This window comes from Pteropus alecto, unplaced genomic scaffold (genome assembly GCF_000325575.1).
Source record: "Pteropus alecto unplaced genomic scaffold, ASM32557v1 scaffold7, whole genome shotgun sequence".
Lineage (NCBI taxonomy): Eukaryota > Metazoa > Chordata > Mammalia > Chiroptera > Pteropodidae > Pteropus > Pteropus alecto.
The window spans coordinates 44,234,326-44,255,305 of record NW_006494614.1 but is presented as its reverse complement, the minus strand read 5'-3'; the positions used below and the strand labels follow the sequence as shown (position 1 = coordinate 44,255,305).

General features: G+C 45.0%; 1 protein-coding gene across 4 annotated transcripts in view; it reads right to left on the bottom strand.

The window, feature by feature from the left end:
• Positions 1-6,512: 6,512 nt before the first annotated feature.
• KIF6 (kinesin family member 6) overlaps positions 6,513-20,980 on the bottom strand; it is a 369,189-nt gene continuing 354,721 nt past the window's right edge. For all 4 annotated transcript variants that reach the window (XM_006926847.3, XM_025042753.1, XM_025042754.1 and 1 more), the window contains 2 exons: positions 19,882-19,988; positions 6,513-7,457 (listed from right to left, as the gene is read on the bottom strand). In XM_006926847.3, coding sequence (XP_006926909.2) covers positions 7,447-7,457; positions 19,882-19,988 — 118 coding nt within the window. In that variant the 3' untranslated portion in view covers positions 6,513-7,446. The remainder of the gene's footprint in view (positions 7,458-19,881; positions 19,989-20,980) is intronic.

The following is a 20,980-nucleotide window of genomic DNA, read 5'->3' as shown; positions in this document are numbered from 1 at the left end:
GCACAATCAATTAATGGAGAGTTTAATATGGCCAGGCCTGATGGCAGAGTGTGGCCTGACATCCGGCAGTGATAAGGGACTTTCTGAGGCTGAACTAATAAGGAGATTGGAGGAAAAAGAAGAAAAACACCTCCCCACCCCCACGATCAATTTCACGTATAATGGGCAGAGAATATAGAGTAAACAGAGCAGCTGGGCACGGACCTCTTTCCATCTGAATGGGCTCTGAGATAAGGAAAAGGACAGGCCTCCCATCCCGAATCCAACATCGGTATTCACTTATGGAGTCATTCAATAGGCACATATCCGCACAAATGAAAAAGTGCACTGGTCAAATGGGAACTAAGGGGAGAGAAGATAAGGCCCACCTGCCCCAGGGAAAAGAGCAAGCAGAGAGGAGCCCTGGTTTCAGATCCTGCCACCCTCACCGAGCCCACCTAATGGAAGCCACCACGGGCTGAAGCAACAGGTTCTGCATGTGGTTGTCTGGGTTCCCGAGGTCTCCCCACAGTGAAGGGTGTGGGAGAGTATCCTTTATGGAGGCAGAGGTGGTGCAGATTTGTGTGGGTCTGTCTATCCCCCATAGCTAGAGAGTATGACCTCAGGGGAGGTCCAGCCCAGCTGTGTGACCAGCAGAGAGCATGGGGAAAGCTGAAGGGTGAGACGAGGGAAAGGCTCAAAACCAACCAACCAAATGACCAACCAACCAACCAACCAACCAACCAACCTGTTGTTGACCTTGTTCTGAAATTTCCATTGTTTTTGGAGCAGCAGGATTCCTTTCTCAAATGAGATCTTTCCCCGAGCCCCAGTAAGTAGCGCAGTTAAGAGTGGGGCTCTGATTGAAGTTAGGGAGACTCCCATTTTTACCAGCTCAGTCATCTTGATTGCAAGAGCACCGCCCCCGCCCCCTCCTGCCATGATTCTGAGATAGATGCCTTTGCCTTAAGTTGGAATTGAAGCAGACCCTAAGGCAAAGTTTGGATGAGAGTAGTTCATCTGGAAAGTGATCCCAGGAAGAGATCCCAAGAGTGGGGAAGAGAGACAGGAGAAGGAAGGCAGCCTATACAGGATGTGTTATTGAGCAGGTGACTGTTGTGGGCACCTGGGGCTTGACCCCACTGGGGACCTCTGGGAGACTGTGTAGGGCACACTTCAGAGTTGTCCCATAGGGTCATAAGGAAGCTGGGGTGTTTATCTACCAACTCCTGTCCCTCATTAGTTGAGGACTGCTCTAGGGAAGGTTAGCTCCTACACTGCCGGCATGCCCTTCACAGGGGCTGAGAGTGCTTCTGTGGTCAAAGAGAACCTTTAGGTAGAGACATACAGATGCTTGAGATAGGAAGATTGGTGTAGGTGGGGACAGTTCATGAAAGTTGCATGTGACCTTCAGGTGGGCTGGGGGACATGGGCAGGCCACTGCCAGCGTCTGTCATGACTTAGTTCTCTACCCCTTTTTCTGAGTCATTGTGATTGGTAACTCCTGCAAGGAAATAGCTCATCTGTGGAACGTAACGAAGAAACTGGCCAGGTTGTCCTAACACATCAGGCAAATGTCCTTGGGAGAACAACAGGAGTGGGAAGACCATGCCCCTCTCTCTTGATGGCCACTACATTTGAGAAAAGCAATGGGATTGTTCGGGGATCCACAGGACACTCCATATTGAGAAGCCCCCCTTTGTCCCCTTACCTCTGCATTCTGTAGAAAACACCCAGAGATACAAGAGGCATTGGAGATAAAACAGCAATAAGCTTGGGAGGACAGGGACCAGGATGTAGATCAGGAGTATTGACCAAGACAGACTTTGTCTTGGCCCCAGGGAGGAGCAGAGCCTCCCCGGGGCCTGAGAGTGATAGTGAGCTGAGGAACTGAGAGTAGAGAAGAGGCCAGGGCTGCTCCTGGGTGTGTAGGGTCCTGGCAAATATTTTTTGTGGCCCCCTCTCTATATAAGCAATTTGTTTAAAAAATTCATGAGCCCACATGAGATATAGTGATTTATTGGTGAAGATTTAGAATATAATAGAGAAGAGATACTTATGAGTTTGTTTTCTAATCAGTGCATGTAAAGATTCTTTGTCCTACGTCTGACTATGAGCGTCACTCAAATCAGCACATCAGTACCAGTCTGGTGACACAATCTTGAGCAATGCCATGAAAAGAATACTGCACCAGTCAGTAAGAATGACCTGCTCACTAGGCTATTCTCCTGGAACAAGGGACTGACCTAAAGCCTCGGGACAACTCCATAGACACAAATCCTGGAGCACTTTGGGGGCATTGGTCAACCCCTGAGTTGAAGAACAGCCTGAAGGGAGTAAATGGAACAGAGGTCCACATGGGCCCTTATCTGGGCTAAGGATGACCCGCGTGGATGACAATGCTGGCCATGGCGGGTCCCAGTACCAGAGGGTGACTAAGAAGCTTTCTAGGAAGGCACTTAAAAGTGCAGTGCCCTCTGTGGTATGGTTGAGGAGATCTCCTTGCCTGGCTCTAAGGACAGTGATAGAAAAGGCAAACCCAAAAGATATTTCAGAGAAGAGAAGATGACAATAGTATCTCACACCTGGGACCAGAGGGGAAATGGGGCTGGTCTGGGGAGGGGATGCCGTCTTGAGACAAGGAGTTGAGTGAATTGAGAGGGTGGAGGCATAACTAGCTTTCTGCCAGCCCCGCTGTGTGCATAAAATTGGCTCAGCTGTGCTGGCTGGCACTTGGCCATGGAAACCCCAAATAAAGGAGTTAACCCTAAAGAGGGTGGCTGCCTTCCTTGCCATGAAAGAAGCATCCAGGGTCATGTCCAGAGGCCATTTATCACACAGGAGACAGAGCTTGTATCAAAGAAAATGCTATTTCCTCCTTCCACAGTTTAAATGTTATATATTATACACATCATACATTTTCAACTCCCAACATTCACAGCCAAACTTTCCACATCTCCTCTGCCTTAAAGCCCTGGCAGCCCCTGGACACACATCATGGAATACTCTCTTCCCCCATATTCCTAGGTAATTCAAATTCCCCACGAATCCTTTGTTCGCCATGCTGTGTTCTTATTCAACCATTCAGCCTCAGGCCTCCTCACATCACTGAACCCCTAACCCACCATTCTGGTCCTAAGCCTTTCTCTTCTGCCTTCCTCTCCATACCTGCCTGGCTTTCACACCCTTATGTACTTTCATAAGGCCAGGCCCATCCTATCCCACCCCCAACTCCTTCTTAGCTTAGATTCTCTTGTTTATTTTCCTTCTCCTTAATTAGAATATAAATTCCAAGATGGCTGGCACCTTCTCTGTCTTGGTTATTGCATCCTTGTTCAAAGAATGATCAGATGAATGAGTCACGTTAACAGTTTAGGGATCACAACTGCATTTAAAAAATATGTCCCTGTCTACTTTATCATCTGTGTCGTTCCTGGGCCTATTTCTGTTTCTGCCAATTGGGTTTTCTCCTCATTATAGGCCATATTTCCTGCTTCTTTGAATGTCTGGTAATTTTTTTTTTTTTTTTTAAATTGGATGTCAGACATTGTGGATTCTACATTGTCAGGTGCTGAATTATTTTTTTTGTAGTCTTTTAAGTATTTCTGAGCTTTGTTCTGAGACTCAGTGCAGTTACTTAGAAACTTACTGGAAACAGTGTGAATCTTCTGAGGCTTGCTTTCTAGGCTTTGTTAGGCAGGACCATAGTAGCTTTTCATCTAGGGCTAATCTGGACCCACTTCTGAGGCAATGTCCTTCTGTATTTTCTATTCAATGATTCTTTTGTGAAGAGGTTTCTCTGCTTTGTTTGTTGGGAACATGATTCTCAGCCCTGTGTTATCTACTTGCTTCCTTCTGGTGGTTCTTTTCCCAGCCTTGGGTGATTTTCTCACACGTATGTGCTTATCAGCAGTTAGCCGAAGACTCAAAAGTACCCTCTGCAGATCTCCAGAGAGCGCTCGTGCTCTCTCTCTCTCTCTCTCTCTACCTCCATCATCTCTCTCTATCCATATCATCTCTCTCTCTCATCTTTCTCATCTTTCTATCATCTATTTCTCTCTTCTCTCTCTCTCTCTCTCTCTCTCTCTCTCTCTCTCTCTCTCTCTCTCTCTCTCTCTCTCCCCCTGCCCCCTCTCTTCCCACCCCCCCTTTCTCATCTCTGTCTCCCTCTCTGCAGCCCACTCACCTCTGGTACTCTGCCTTGCCAATTTGAGCCACCTTGGCTTCCCTGAACTCTCCAGCTTCATTTCCTTAACTCAAGGAAACCACTAGGTGCCACCTGGCTTCCCCTTACTGAACTGCAGCCTGAACACTCTACTCTGTAGGTAGGAAGTTGGGGTAATCATAGGGCTCATTTCATTTATTTCCCTTCTTTTAGGTATCAATGTCCTCTACTGCCTTTTATCCAATATTTGAAAACCATTCTTTTATATAGATTTTATTTAGTTTTAGGTCATTGAAAGCAGGAGGGTAAATCAGGTCCCCATTTCTCTATCATGGCCGTAAGTGGCAGTCCTATTTTTTCATATTCAGCCTTTTCTCAAGTGCCTTTCAATAGGTGGTATGGTGGGACAGAATAAACTCTGAGAAATTCTGGGTCTAGTCATGTACTGTCTCATGTACTGTAGCTATTGCTACAATTAATGCTTCATAAAAAACCACTTCAAGTCTCAGTGACTTATGACCACAAGCATTTATTCTCATGATGGGTCAGCCAGGGTTCAGTTGATCTGAACTGGGCTTGATGGGAATTTGTTCCAGGATCCAAGTCTACTGGGCTTGGCTCCAGGTTGCAGGCTAGGCTCAGGTCTTCTCTATTTTTTGGGATAGAAGTGAAGGGGCAGCAGTTCTCCAGGGCACGTTCTTCTCATGGCAGGTCACTGGAGTGCAAGAGGCAAGCCCAACCATGCAAGCACATTTCAAGCTTCTGCTTGCATCATGTTTGCTAACATCTCATTGACCAAAGCAAGTCATAGGGCCAAGTTCAAATTTTAGGGGTAAGGAAGTGTACTTTGCCACATGAGGCTGTGGCAATGCTTTGGATGTATAATTCTATTATGAGGGGTGAAGAATTAAGACTAGTTATCCCATCTACCACAGTTTCTCTATCTGCTTTCTAAAAATCCCTTTTTGGAAGAGCTGAACAAACCCCATTCCAAGTCCCCCTCCCCCATCACTTCCTGTCAAGGGAATGGCAGAGCCAACTGAATTCTAGTAGGGGCTGGGCTGGAGTCACTGGCCAGGCTGCTTTCCAGAAGACATTGTGGAAAGCTCCACATTTTAGGCTGGAGTGAGCTCAGATTCTCTGGACCTTCATGGCTTCACTGAACCCAGGTGGATTGCTGGAGAGTCTTTTCAGAGCATTTCATCCATTCCTCCCATTTGCAGAGGCCAATGAGCTTTGGAGAAGATGCGCTGAAGTCAAGATGTGTCTACATCAAAGGCCCAGCTTCCATTGGGAGGGGGCTTTTGTAGGGGAGACTCCCTCCCCAGTTGCTGCACATACTCTGTCCTAAGTTGCCAGCTGTTTGTTTTTCTCTCTTCTTCATTTCCTCTTTTTCCCTAGTGATATCTCTAGGAGGAGGGTTCACACCTTGCATGGGACTGCACCACACATCTCTGTCAAGAAATTATTTGGATCCAGGAGATAACTTCTCAATAGGAGAGCTAAAGTCAATAGACTCTAACCAGCTCTAGAAGGCTGTTGGCACTAAGGTGTGCCAGGTACACTGAGACTGTTTCCGAGGGACAATGGCCAACTCCATGCCATCTTCAGGACTCCTGAGAGAATGTGTGTGTTTATTTACATGTGTGCCTCATGGACTCTTGGGGAGGCTTCTAGGATCTTGTAAGGTCCCTCTTTGGTTTTCCCCAGATTCTATAGACTTTACTGAGGACTTATTATGTGTCATAGAACTGTGGAAGCCAGAAGTGAACCAGAGAGACTGGACCTTGCCCTGATGGGCCTATGTTATGGAGCCAGAGTGAAGCCATGGGAGCAATATCAACCTGAGGAGCAGGAGGTCTTGGTTCTGACTCTCCCATCTATCAACTGAAAAAACATGTTTTGAGTACTGACTTGTGCTAGGGAAATAATGATGAGCAAGACAGGCAGGTTGGTCCCTGTTGACAAGGAGCTTTTAGTCTTGTGGGGAGGGTTTGCAGGCCATAAAAATATAAGCAAATACAGAGGATATGTCTTATAGTGATTAAGAAAATAAAACAGAGTCATGGGATAGAGGGGGTCAGGAAAAGTGCCCCGAGGAGGGGACTTTTGCCACTATCTAGTTGTGTATCAGCAAACCAGGGCCTCCTCTTTGCTGCAGTTTTCTAATTATGCAAACAAGAGTGTGCAGTAGAAGAGCTCTGTGGGCTTGTCTAGCTTTGAAATGTGAAGATCTATCTTCTCCTGCATGATCCTTTTACCCAGTTCTGAGAAGGGAGGGGAGAAATAAGCCAATTATATTGTATTTTCTCTCTGCTCTCTCTCCAGGATGGCGAGGTACCATATTTATAGGACAGCGATAACAGGATCAGTGGACAAGCACTTTTATTTAGTAAGTTCATTTCCAGGTGTTGATCCTCTTCCCCTGCCTTAACTCTTCATCCTCAACTATGGCTGGCTTGGAACTTTGCTGCCACCACTCAGCTGCAGGAGGCATTTCTCCTAGGGCCTCCTGAGGGCTGGCTCACCCTTGGCTGTATCTGCATTATGGAGCCTGGGCCTGAAGTGCTGGAAGGCTCACTAAGATGAGACCCCCAGTAGCTATGTTTTCCTGGTGGGAATGAGGAGTACTGGCTCTAATCCTGCAGAGCCCCAAGTGGCTGGGTGAGAGTGTGAAGCCTAAGGTGCCCATAGTGCAGAGCTCCTAGGAGCTATCACTGTTCTCTGGGTGCTGTGATGTCCTTAGGCACTGCAGGGTGGGTGGCTCCCTGGAGATACAGCTCATTCAGGCACTGCCTACTGGTCATCTGGGTATGAGGGTGATGGTGGAGGATTTGTTCCCAGAGATTAGGACTGGCCATTAAGATGCCTTGTATTCCACTGCCATGTCTTTGGCTCTGACCTATTTCCTGGCCTGCCCCAGCCATTCTTGGGCTTCTAAACCAGGGGATAGGGCAGGAAAGTGGCTGATAAATGGCTAAAAATAACAGATTATTATTTCCCCCTATTCTACCAGTATGAGCATCCTCTGATACTACATTATGATGAGACTATTTCATAATCTCAAAGGTTTATCATTATCTATTAGAAACACCACTGCAAGAGTGAGCTAAAGCCCCCATCCTGCCCCTAGCTCTAGCATCCACAGCAAAGGTGGCCCTGTCCTCACTGATAGCCTCCAGGACACTATTCCTAAAGAAATACAGACCCCTCCATTCAGATCACTTTTGAAGCCAGGGTGTGTGAGAGGAGGCACCTTCATCTGTACTCTGTTCTTCCTGCCACAATGCACGGCTGGACGCTTACTGGAAACCTGAAAGGAGACAGATATTTTTGGTTAGGCTGTACATGGATTACTGACTTCTCCTGGGATTGAAGGGTGAGGGGAGGAGGCTGTAGGCCATTCTCCGTGGGCCTCAGACAGTGCACCTCTCAGTGTCCTGATCCCCAGGGGCTGCATTTACTCCCCAAACTCTGCATGAAGATTCCTTTTGTGTCCTTTGCAAAAGTTTCATCTCCCTGAGCCAGAAACAGCACTCATTCTCTAATCCCATGGTTTTCACTGACACTCCTACTTCATTCTCTGAGAGATTCTCTCCTTTCTTTTTGCTCCAGATATTCACTGTATTCCAGGATGGCTTCTTCTGATCACGTGGCTCCATCTTGTCACCTCCCATGGCTGAGTATGGAGAAGGGTTTTCTGGATTAAGAACAAGGATCCCTGAGTTCTAGTCATGATGGTCCCCAACCTATGGTATGATTTTGGGCAAATCATGTTAGTTCTCTGGGCCTCACTTTTCTCATTTCCCAATCTCTGGAGCAGATGAGGTACTTGGAAAAAGTAAGGTAGCTAGCATGGTTTCTGGCTTCTCAAAGTGTGGTCCATGGACCAGCAGTATCGGCACCCCCAGGGAGCTTGTTAAGAAATGCAGAATCTTGGGCCTCATCCAGACTCACTGGATCAGAATCTGCAGTTCAACAAAACCCCTAGATCAACTGGCTCATTAAAGTATGAGGGGAACTGGTATGAGTGACATGTAGTTAATCCTCTTATAGTTTGGCTATCACGATAATAGCAAAAAGAAATTTCTGAAGATTCTTGGGCAGAGTAATGAACACGGTGTTTAAAAAAAAAACTGCAACAGGCAGAGAGATTGAGGGGTGAGGCAGCTGCAGCCATCTGGGTGTGGCCATGGGTACCTGGCCATGGGTGGGGAGCGTGAGTGTGGTCTGCTTGACATTGTTGAGGAAGAATTACTAATTCTCTGCAGCATATTGAATATGGGAGATAACAAGAAGGAAGGGGTTGAAAACAATTCAAGACTATGAGCCTTTGGTCCTCCAGATCTAATTCTGTGTGCAAGGCCTTAGGGCTAGTCTCAGTGTTCATGGAGATAGTCCTTATCTTTAGGACATTCTTAGCTGTCCTAATTGAACTCTAGAACAGGAAGGAAGACCAGTAGGCTTACCAGAGCATGTGAAGCTGATGTGTTCCACTTACTGTGGAGCCATGGTTCTCAGCTCAGCTTCCTACTGGAAACCTCTGGGGAGCTTTTGGAAATCCTCTTTCCCAGGCCACTCCCAGGGCAGATTAATCAGAATCTCTGCAGTGGGCCTAGGTGATTCTCATGAACAGTCAGGGCTGAGACCCACTGCTTTCATCTCTCTGTTCCAAGGACTGGCAAAGACAGGAACTGGAAACCACCAGCCAGCCATGTGGCTGCTGACCAAGTCATTGGTCTGATGTTTCCTCTACACTACTTATTGGCAAGCAGACTGGGTCAGAATTAGTTACTGCTACCAGTGGTAACGAGCATGGTGTCTGACCCAGCTCCCACCCTAGGACTGTCACTAACTCTCACAGACACTTGTGTGCAAAGATGAGTGGGGGTGAGGTGGGGCAGAGAGGAAATGCTGCTGAGCCAGGCTCAGAATGCTCGATACGCCAAGACATGGTTCCTCACATATACAAGCCACAACCTAAAACAAAAGTCGCTGTTTCTAGTGTATTATTTACTTTATGAATCCCAGTTAAGTGATGGAACTGTCAGTCTATATTGGTGTTTTCTGACTGTTGATTCCCAGAATGGAGGGTACTGCTATAGATAAATCATTAAAAAAAAAATCAGGTATAGTCAAGATGGAGGAGTAGGTAAATGCTGTGCTTGTCTCCTCCCATGACCTCATTAAGATTACAACTAAATTATATAACAATCAACCTGGAGAACCACCTAAAGACTAGTTGAATGTAACAGCTATAACTAAGGATATAAAGAAGAGGCCACATTGTTACTGGTAGGAGGGGTAGAGTTGCGAAACGGACTGGCCCTGTACCTGTGAGTGGCATTTGAGCATTGGATGTCTTGGCCACAGAGGTTCCCCTGGAGGAGTAAGGGTCCCCAGCCCCATGCTGGGGCTTTCCAGTCCAAGGTTCCTGTGCCAGGAAGAGGAGTCCCACAAAATCTGCTGTAAAAATCAGTGGAGATTCTGACCATCCAGGTGAGTTGGAAGGCTGTTGGAAACCCAAATGTCCCCTTAAAGGGCCCATGCATAGACTCACATGCTCACAGGCATTTGCCCTGGGTTCTGGCAGAGGGACAACAGCTCAGGAGGCACCAGAGACATACAGGAAAGGACTGAGTTGTGTGGCTTCAGGATGAGGACTGGAGGGACAGCCACCATTACCCCTACATTGAGCCCTCTCCTCCTGTGCAGCCTGCAGGCAGGTGCCACCTTGCCTGTGTTGAGTCCTCCCTCAACATGGCCAAATCTGAGTCTACACTGGCCTGGTGATATTCACCTGCTCCACCTCAGAGACCCCCTGGGATCCTACCTCACCCAGACCTCTTGGCAGGAGACTCTTTGGGTAGCAATCGGCAGACCTTGGCTTGTGCACCTCTGGGGACATTTTGGGTGGTGAATGACTAGCCCCCACCTGAACTGCAGTGTTTCCTGAACAAATCCTGGGGGTCTGTGGGCCATAGATGGGTGGCAGCTGGCCTCAATGTGATCTGAGATTTTTGCAAATGGCCACAGGCTCAGTGCTGGCACCAAACCTGGGTGTGCATTAACCTGGGGAGTGCCGTTCACCCCACACTGGTGACTTCCTGGGACCTCGCCTCACCCAACTTGCATACAACTCAGAACTCCTTTAGCTGCCGAGTCTTGCAGGCAGCTGGCAGATGGCCTCAGATCTTGGGGTGCCCGGGACCCTTCACTGAGCTGCTCCAGACCTGGTACTGGTGGTAGCTAGTCTCAGTTCACCACATGGCCTCTCCCATGTACCTCAGGTCAGCAGAGTTAATAACCACCACGGATTGCTTTGTATCTCCTACCAGGTAGCCATGGGTAGTCACAAGCAGTGGCTGACATTGGCCCACATGGAAGCCCCTCCCAAGGGGCCCCAGAATCAACATACTTGGAGGCTGTGTCACAACAGAGTACCACCTAAATAGCCCTACAAGTGCCACACTCAAAGGGTGGTCTCAACAGGCACATGATCCTGTTGGGGTGAATCCTACTTTGTGGGGTCAGCTCCCCACACAACAGCTCATACCCTGTGGCCAATCGTCACAGCCAGTGAGCCTGAGAGTCGATTCCACCCACTGACATGCCAACAGCAATCAAGGCTTAACTACAACAGGAGAGCACGCACAACCTACACAAGGGACACACTTGGAGCATCAAGCATAGGTGACCAGGGAGACTGAGCCATGGGGCAACACAGAATACCTACTACATAAAGAGGCCACTTGGCCAAGACTGGCAGATGTAGCAAATCTATGAAATGAACACAGAGAGGCAGCCAAAATTAAAAAACAAAACAAAACAAAAAACGTGTCCCAAATGAAAGAATAGGAGTAAACTCCAGAAAAATAATTAAATGAAATGTAAGCAAGCGACCTACCAGATACAGAGTTCAAATCATTGGTTATAAGGATGGTCAATGAACTTAGGGGAAGAATAGGTGATCTCAGTGAGAACTTCAATAAAAAGACAGTAAGCATAAAAAAGACATAGAAACTGTAAAAAAGAACTAGTCAGAAATGAAGATCACAATAATTGAAATGAAAACTACACTGGAAGGAATCAACAGATTAGATGAAGCAGAAGATCGAGTACTGATTTGGAAGACAAGGTAGCAGAAAATACCCAATTGGAACAGCAAAAAGAAAAAAAAAGTAAAGAAAGTTTAAGAGACCTCTGGGTCAACATCAAGTGCAACAACATTCACATCATAGGGGTACCAGAAGGAGAAGAGAGAGAGCAACTGATAGAGAGTCCATTTGAAGAAATAATGACAGAAAACTTCCCTAACCTGGCAAAGGAAATATAAATCTAAGTCCAGGAAGTGCAGAGCCTTCCCTAACCTGGCAAAGGAAATATAAATCTAAGTGCAGAGCATCCCAAACAAGATGAACCCAAACAGGCCCACACCAAGACACATCATATTAAAATGCCAAATGTTAAAGACAAATAGAGAATCCTAAAAGCAATGAGAGAAAGGTAGGTAGTTACTTACAAGGGAGCTCCCATAAGACTGTCAGCTGTTTTCTTAACAGAAAATTTGAAGGCCAGAAGGAATTGGCACAAAATACTCAAAGTGATAAAAAGCAAGGACCTACAACAAAGACTACCGGCAAAGCAATCGATTAAAATGGAAGGTGAGATAAAGAGCTTCCCAGATAATTCATCACCACAAAGCCAGTGTTATAAGAAATGTTCAAGGGACTTCTTTAGAAGAAAAAGAGGGGAAAACCTTATAAATATGAATAATAAATGGCAATAACTATGTACCTACCCATAATCACTTTAAATGTAAATGGATTAAATACTCCAAACAAAAGACATAGGGTAGCTGACTGGATAAGAAAAAAGGCCCATGTATATATTGTCTACAAGAGACCCACTTCAGATTAAAAGACACACAGACTGAAATTTAAGGGATGGAAAAAGATTGGTTATGGAACACAAATGGAAATGAAAAAAAAAGCTGGAGTAGCAATTTTTATATCAGACAAAATAGATTTTAAAACAAGGATATGGTAAGAGACAAAGAAGGGCATTACATATTGATAAAGGGATCAATATAACAAGAGGACATAACCCTGGTAAACATATATGCACCCAACGCGGGTGCACCTACATGTATAAAGCAATTATTGACTGACATAAGGGGAGAGATCAACAGTAATACACTCATAGTAGGAGACTTTAACATTCCATTGACACCATAGGACAGAACTTCAAGACAGAAAATCAACAAGGAATCAGTGGGCTTGAATGACACACTAGACTAGATGGATTTAATTGATATTTTCAGAACGTTTCACCCCAAAACAGCAGAATAGATATTCTTCTCAAGTGCACATGGAACATTCTCCAGGATAGACCACGTGTTAGGCCACAAAACAAGTCTCAATAAATTTAAGAAGACTGAAATCACAACAAGCATCTTCTGCGCCCACAATAAAATGAAACTAGAAATCAATGACAAGAAAAAAATTGAAAAATACACAAACGTGGAGAGTAAATAACATGCTATTAATAAATGGGTTAATAATGAGATCAAAGAATAAATCAAAAGATACCTTGAGACAAATGAAAATGAAAACACAACTCAAAATCTATGGGACACAGCAAAAGCAGCCCTAAGAGAGAAATTTATAGCAATACAGGCCTACCTCAAGAAATAAGAAAAACTTCAAATAAAAAAATCTAACCTTATATTTAAAGGAACTAGAAAAGTAACAGCAAACAAAGCCCAAAGTGAGTAGGAGGAAGGAAATTAATAAAGACCAGAGTGGAAATAAATAAAATAAAGTCTTAAGAAAAAAATACAAAAGATCAATGAAGCCAAGAGCTGTTTTTTTTTTTTAAAAAAGATAAACAAAATTGATAAACCTTTAACCAGACTCATGAAGAAAAAAAGAAAGAGGGTCCAAATAAATAAAATCAACAATGAAAGAGAAGTAACATCTGACACCACAGAAAAGATTGTATGAAAATACTATGAGTGATTGTATGTCAAAAAATTGGACAATCTGTAATAATGGATAAATTCCTAGAAATGTACTATCTTCCAAGACTGAATTAAGAATAAACAGAAAATCTGAACAGACCGATTATTACAAACAAAATCAAATCAGTAATCAAAAAACTCTCAACAAACAAAAGTCCTGGGCCAGATGGCTTCACAGGTGAATTTTACCAAACATTCAAAGAATTAATACCTAGCCTTCTCAAACTATTTCAAAGAATTGAAGAGGAAGAAAAGCTCCCCAGCTCATTTTATGAGGCCACCATTACCCTGATTCCAAAACCAGACAAAGACACTGCAAAGAAAGACAATTACAGGTGATATCCCTGTTGAACATATATGAAAAATCCTCAACAAAATATTAGCAAACTGAATTCAGCAATACGTTAAAACAACCATACATCACCATCAAGTGGGATTTATTCCTGGGATGCAAGTTTGGTTCAATATCTTCAACTCAGTCAATGTGATACACCACAATAACAAATTGAAAAATAAAAATCATATGATCAAAAAAGTGTTTGACAAAATCTGGTATCCATTTATGAAAAACTCTCTCAGCAAAGTAGAAGTAGAGGGAATATAACTCAACATAATAAAGGCCACATATGACAAACCCATAGCTAACATCATACTCAATGGGGAAAAGCTAAAAGCCTTTTTCTTAAGTTCAAGAACAAGGCAAGGATGTCCATGTTCACCATTTTTATTCGATGTAGTATTGGAAGTCCTAGCCACAGCAAGCAGACAAAAAAAAAAAAAAAAAAAAGAAAGAAAGAAAGAAAGAAAGAAAAGTCATCAAAGTTGGAAAGGAAAAACTGTCATTTGCAGATAACATGAAATTATATAGAGAGAATCCAAAAGAGTTTACCATAAAACTATTAGAACAGATAAATAAATTCAGTAAAGTAGCAGAATACAAATTAATATTCAGAAATCAATTACATTTTTATACACCAATAACAAACTATTAAAAAGAGAAATTTGGAAAACAATCCTATTTACAATTGCATCAAAAACAACAAAATGCCTAGGAATAAATTTAACTAAGGAGGTAAAAATCCTGTACTCAGAAAATTATAAGTCATTGAAAAAAAAATTTGAAGAAGATACAAATAAATGGAAGCAGTTACCATCCTCATGGATAGGAAGAATTAACATCTTTAAAATATCCATACAACCCAAAGCAATCATAGATTCGATGCAATCTCTATCGAAATACAGAGAACATACAGATGCTCACTGTCACAAATGATCAGAAAAATGCAAATTAAAACCACAATGAGATATCACCCCACATCTGTCAGAATGGTTATCATCAGTAAATCAAAAAACAAGTGTTGGCGACGGTGTGGAGAAAAGGGAACCCTCGTATACTGTTGGTGGGATTGTAAATTGGTGTAGCCACTATAGAAAACAGTTTGGAGGTTCCTCAAAAAATTGAAAATAGAACTACCTATGACCCAGCAATTGCACTTCTGGGTAGTTATCCACAGAAAACCAAAACACTAATTCGAAAAAATAAATGCACTCCTATGTTCACTGCAGGGCTATTTACAGTTGCCAAGATATGGAAACAACCTAAGTGTCTATCAATAGACAATTTGATAAAGAAGAGGTGGTACATATACAATGGTATATTACTCAGCCATAAAAAATGAAATCTTACTATTTGCAATGACATGGATGGACCTAGAGGGTATTATGCTAAGTGAAATAAGACAAAGACAAACACCATTTGATCTCACTTATATGTGAAACCTGAAGAACAAAATGAATAAACAAAACGAACACAGACTCGTAGATACAGAGAACAAATGGTGATTGCCAGATGGGAGAGGGGTTGGAAGTTGGGTGAAAAAGGTAAAGGAATTAAGAAGTATAAATTGGTAGTTACAAAATAGTCATGGGAATGTGAAGTATAGCATAGGAAATATAGTCAATAATATTGCAATAACTGTGTATAGTGCTAGATGGATACTAGACTAATTGGGGGAATTGCTTTGTAAATTATATAAATGTCTAATCACTATGTTGTACACCTGAAACTAATATAAAATAATATTGAATGCTGATTGTAATTGAAAACTAAAAAAATAGAAAATAAAACAATAGTCACACTGTACCGTGTTGGGGCAGTTCTCACCAGAGGCCAGCTACCCCACTAACAGCTCCCTGGTGCTTGGCAGTTCATGAGGGACTTTTATGGACATTATCTCAGGAGAGTCTGAGCCCTGGGCAAAGATGGCATCTGGGAGGCTGGAGGAGGCGGGCTGCCCAAGTTTACACAGGGCAGAGACAGCCCTTATATTTCGTTCTCTTCCCTTCTAGTTCCATATTCCATCCATTTCACTGGGAAGATTCCTGAACAAAGGAGAGAGCTGGAGGGTCTCTCAGAGTGGAGATGGTGGGAGTGGGGGGTGGCGGGGCTTTGAGGCACTCAGGCAGAGCCTCTTCCTGGTACCAGCTGGAGAAGGGGTAGCTGTGGTCATGGGCGTCACATCAAGGCTCCTGTCCAAATGGAAATATTTCCAAACTCAGAGATTATGGAAGATTAAGGAAAAGAAAACACCCTAAAAAGGAGTTAACCTAATTTTCTCAGATTTTAAAGCCATCCTTGGCAGTTAGAAACAGGATTTGACACCATGAATGACTAATGTTCCTTTTAGGGATATATACCTGCCCATAGGTGCCCTTGGTAGGGATTTAAATGTTCCACAGCTTTCCCAGGAGGTCTAAATCAAGTAGATTCACCTGGGTCCTTGGCGAGGTCTGAGAGCCAATGGGAGGCTTATGTTAAATGGCCCTCTCTGGGCTCTTGCTCCCAGGCTGACAGTCACACATTCCCCATAATGAGCGCTCATGAAGAAGCCCAGTCAGCCAGCTAAATTAAGAGCAGAGGGAGCCCAGGGGAGAGGGAAGTGTTTGCTTTGGCGGGGGAAGGTGCCTGGGCCCTGGCCTGTGTGTTTGCCTGACAAGGAGGCCCGATAAGTGGACTGCGCAGAAAGCGCTGCGTGGCGGGACCTGGGCCATCTGCCACATGTCCAGAGAGGCTGTACCTGCTGGCCTTTCAGCCCCGACCTGGCAGGAGAGGGACCCTTTGTCATCCCGTCTTCAGCTTCCTTTGCAGTCACTATGAACCCATGATTATTTTTATTCTCATAAGAATAAAAATTGAACCCTTGAACTTTTGTTTGTTTTGATGAATTACTTCCAGGCTGCTGTTTGTTTGGAGAACAAAACTCCCCAGCTACAGGGAGGGTGGAACCCAAGAGACCAACACAAGACAGTGGAGTGGCTTTTCAAGACTGTGGCCCAGTGGAGAGAGTGCAGAAAACCAGGGTTATCTTGGCTCTGCCATTTGTTCTCTGGGCAAGTTATTCAACCTCTATGTGCATGTTTCCTTACCTGTCAAAAGGGGGATCATACTCTTGGCTCTGTATACCTTACAGGAGTGTTGAGAGCATCAGATGGAATAATATCAATGAAAAAAAAATATAAATGGTAATATGCCATACACATTTTAATAAAAGTGCCCCACCCTTCAGCCTAGCTTTCTGTACCATTTGGGCATGGTGTTAGCAGGAAGATGCCATTTTGACACAGACCTTGGGTTAATAATGCCTTGTCTCTTTTGAGAGGGTTGGATGAAAAAGTCTCTATTATGTGCATAAAAGCTGAGTAAACAATAACTTTAAAATATTGCTCACTTGTAGACTTCTTGACGGGAAAATGACAGTTGATTTTTATGACTTTGTCCCAGGAGAGGGGGCCTTCCTGCTCCAAAAGCCAGCTTAGCTCTTCACTTACATCCAAGGCACCATCCCCTGTACTTCCTAAGAGAATTTTCTCCTGCAGTTTTGGTCCTCTTTTCCACATCATCAATTGCCTGTGTTCTATTGGACGATTCCTTTCGGTACATAAATATGTCTTCATAACTATTTAAAACAAAAGCAAATCCCCTCCCCTGCCCTCGTATCCTGCTTCCCTTTAGTTCTACCCTCATTTCTCTGCTGCTCTTCACAGCTGAACTCCCCAGAAGAGTTGTCTCTACACACTCTCTCTGCTTCCCTCAACACCTGCAACCAACGGGGCTTTCATCCTCTCAGTCCCCTGCCTAAAAGGGCACTTGTCCAGGGCCTCCATGGCTCAACCTCTCAGCAGCACTGGACTCTACTGGTCCATCTCCCCTCGGAACACATTCTCCTGCAGACCTGCCTGAGGCCACACTCACTCACTCGCTGGCCCTGCTCTGGCCCTGGCTGAGTCTTCTCAGCATCTTTGGATGGATCATCCAGCCTGCTCTAAATGTCACAGTACCCCAGGGATCTGTTATCAGCAACTGGAATAATTCTATTTTCTCTCTTCAAAGGAGATTTTATCAGGGCCACGCGTTTATACACCATTCAGACCTCATCCTGAGCCTACTCACCATCTCCCCTAGGATCTCACACGGCACCTGAAACTCTGAATGGGCCAACCAGAACTCGTATGTCCTCCAGCTCCTTCCCTTTCATGTTCACTTCCCCTTGCCTTTCTCATTTCTGGAAATGGCACCACCGTCCTGTTAACTGCTCCGATCAGAAGCCCAGGAGCCCTCTTGGCTCTCCTCTCTCCTTCACAGCTCATGTCCAATCAGCTGGTTAGTCCAGGCTGCCCTCACTCCTTGCCTGGACCCACCCAGGAGCCTGATAACTGTGCTCCTCCTGGTCCTCTACAACAGTGGTTCCCAACCTTTTTGGCAACAGGGACCTGTGCTTCTATGACAATCTAATGCCTGATGATCTGAGGTGGAACTGAGGTGGTGACGCTAGCGCTGGGGAGCAGTTGTAAACACAGATGAAGCTTCGCTTGCTCACTCGCCAGCTGCTCAACTCCTGCTGTGTGGCCCAGTTCCTAACAGGCTATGGATGCGTACTGGTCCACAGCCTGGGGTTTGGGGACCCCTGTTCTATAACCTACACTACATACAACAGCCAGAGTGAGCTTTCCAAAGCACCAATCAGATCACAACCTGCCATGGTTTAGATTCTTCACGGAGTTCCCACTATACCTGGAATAGAAGCCAAGCCCCTTACACAAGACCCGTGTGATCCGGCCCCTGCTCCTTTATTCAGCCTTCCAGCCACTCTGGCCTCCTCCCTACCCTGTGACCAAGCAAAGCTCCTTCCCTTCAGGGCTGTTCACTTTCTGCTTTTTGTGCTTAGAACACTCACTCACAGAATACCGCAGGGCTGCCATTCTCATTGTTCAGCTATCAGTTTAAAGTTCCCCTCTTCAGGAAGGTCCTCCCTCCCCTTTCCTAGTTAAACACAGTCTTCCTTGTTGCTCTCTACAACATTACATATTTTGTTATTTCATAGCACTCATCCGCATTTCAAATGATCTCACATATTTGTTGGTTTGTTTTCATTGTCTATCTCCTTTCTCCTCCCGGGATGTCAGTGGCTAGGCTCTGTCTTGTTCACTCTTACAGCCTTAGCACTGGTACAGTGCCTGGCATATGGAAGGAGCCCAGTAAATACAGAGTCCATTAACTGTATAGAATTGTTCAGTGTCCAACACGCATCATTAGAGTATTTTGGGCATGGATGGGGTCTTGGAGGTCTCCGAATCTGAATTTAATGTTTCTTTTTTCTTTTCCTTTTTTAGACAAAGAAACTGAGGATAAGAGAAGGCAAATTATGTGGTCAAGGTGTCACAGTAGGCTGCAGGCAGAGCCAGCCTAACTCCGGTCTCAGAAAAGACTTGACAGTTGTGCTAATGTTGCTGATCCTAGTGGTGAAGAGAGGACTATAATTAGGGTGCCTTCCCAGTGAGGGAGCCTGTTTTCTTCTGCTTACTATGATATGGTGAAGGCCTCCTTTACTTGTGGAGCTCCATCCATGGGCAAACCTCCTACTGTATAAACTGCAGAGTTGGTAGTGAAGCTGGGTGTAGGTAGGTCTCTCAGGGCAGGTGTCAGTCGTTATAGGGTTTAATTGGCCTTTATATTGATTGAGGTGCCCCACTGACATGGGAAAGCAATGCTAAGCTGCCTAGCAGCCTTTGAATCACTGGGATGAGGCTAAGACTAAAAAGCAGGCTTGGATGAGGGGCCCTGGGGCTCGTCCCTGTGGGCAGAAGAGGCCTGTCTATAGCGAGCGAGGTCAGCAATGAAGGCCCAGAAGGGCCTTCTCTTTCTCTTCCTGTTATCTGACACGCCACATATATTGCTTTCGTAACTTACGTTGCCCTTAAGCCTGAGTCTTCAAGTGGTGTTTATATCTACAACTCAGTATTAAAAACTACACTCCAACAGCAGAGTGATATTTCTAGCCAGGTAGTCAGTAAGTTAACAAACCATCACTCAGCCACCTCCTGTTTAGAGAGGGCTGAACAAAGGAGAGCTGGCTTTGGGGACAGAGAACAAAGGGGGCTGAAGATCCGGAAGAGGAAGAGAAGCTTTGCCAAGCAGGATAGGAGCATCTGGGCTGGCCACTCTATTGGGCCTGGGTTTCTGACGTTGCCTCTTGAGGCTTTCTCCAGGCAGGAGCAGAGGTCAGGCACATGTGCGGTGACTGAAAGGCCAGTCCTGTGGCTTCGGGAACATGCAGTAAGCTTCCTACTTCCTTCTTGCTTCACTGCAAGCCTTCCCCCCTACCTCCCCCAAGTGTTGGTGAGCAGAGTGGGGTGACCTGGGGGAAGGTGCACTTACATTTCTTCTGAAGAATGTTCTGTCTGGCCTTGATGAATGCCAGGATGTCAGAGTCTGTCTGGCTGTCCCCGGTGAGAGGGATGGATGACGTTGGTCTCTTAGGGATGCTGGAGACAACCACAAGTCACACTTTACTACACCTTATGTTTGGACTCAGTGCTTACCTTTCCAACGTGCTTTTCCATTTCCAGTGGCCTGACCTCACCCAGGAAGCTGTGCGAATGAATTTGCCTCCTCCTCCCTTCCTTTACCTTCTCTGTGCACCAGCCACAACAATTCTTTACAGGCAAATTTGTCACGTCCTCCCCTGGCTTAAACCTGTAAGTGGCTTCTCATCACTCTTGGAATGAAATCCAAACTCTATTCCTGTGTGATCTAATCCCTGTGTGGTCTTGTCCCTGGTTCACTACACTCAGGCCACTCTGCCCTTCTTTCTGTTACTCCAATTCACCAAGTTCTTTCTGGCCTCAGGCCCTTTGCTTCAGCTGTCTTCTTTCCCTGGACTGCTGTCCCCCCTAGAACTTTACACGTCTCAATGTGCTATCTTCTACCACCCTCTCCATTGCTTCACCACCACCCCCTCTTTCCTTGCCCCTCCAACTTACCCAAACTAAGCCCAATTGACCTGGGCCTGTCTCCTTCGGCACCCAATTTAGATGTCACGTCCTTTAGGACGTCTCCCTAGTGCATCCCCATCCCCTTCCACGGCATAGCTAGTTGCTCCCGAGGCAGAGACAACTATTTTCCCATCTCTCCTTAAAAACAGAACCATAACATTTAGCTAAGTAAGTTACAAAAGCTAAAAAAAAAACAACTACATTTCCCAGCCTCCTTTGCAGCTATGTGTGGCCGGGTGACCAGATTCTGGCCAGTGAGATTTGTAAGAAATGTGGGATTTCTAGGAAATCTTCTTAAAAAGGGAGGGATATATGTCACCTTCCCCCTCCTCTTTTTCCATCCAACTCTTATATGTAAAACACCCCCTTAAGAAAATTCAGAGCAGAGTACTCTCCTGGCTTTGCCAAGATTCCATCCTCACCCCAGTCCCTCAACACAGCAAGTGACAGTATCCATTCTCTTAGAAGGCAGTGAGGGTTAT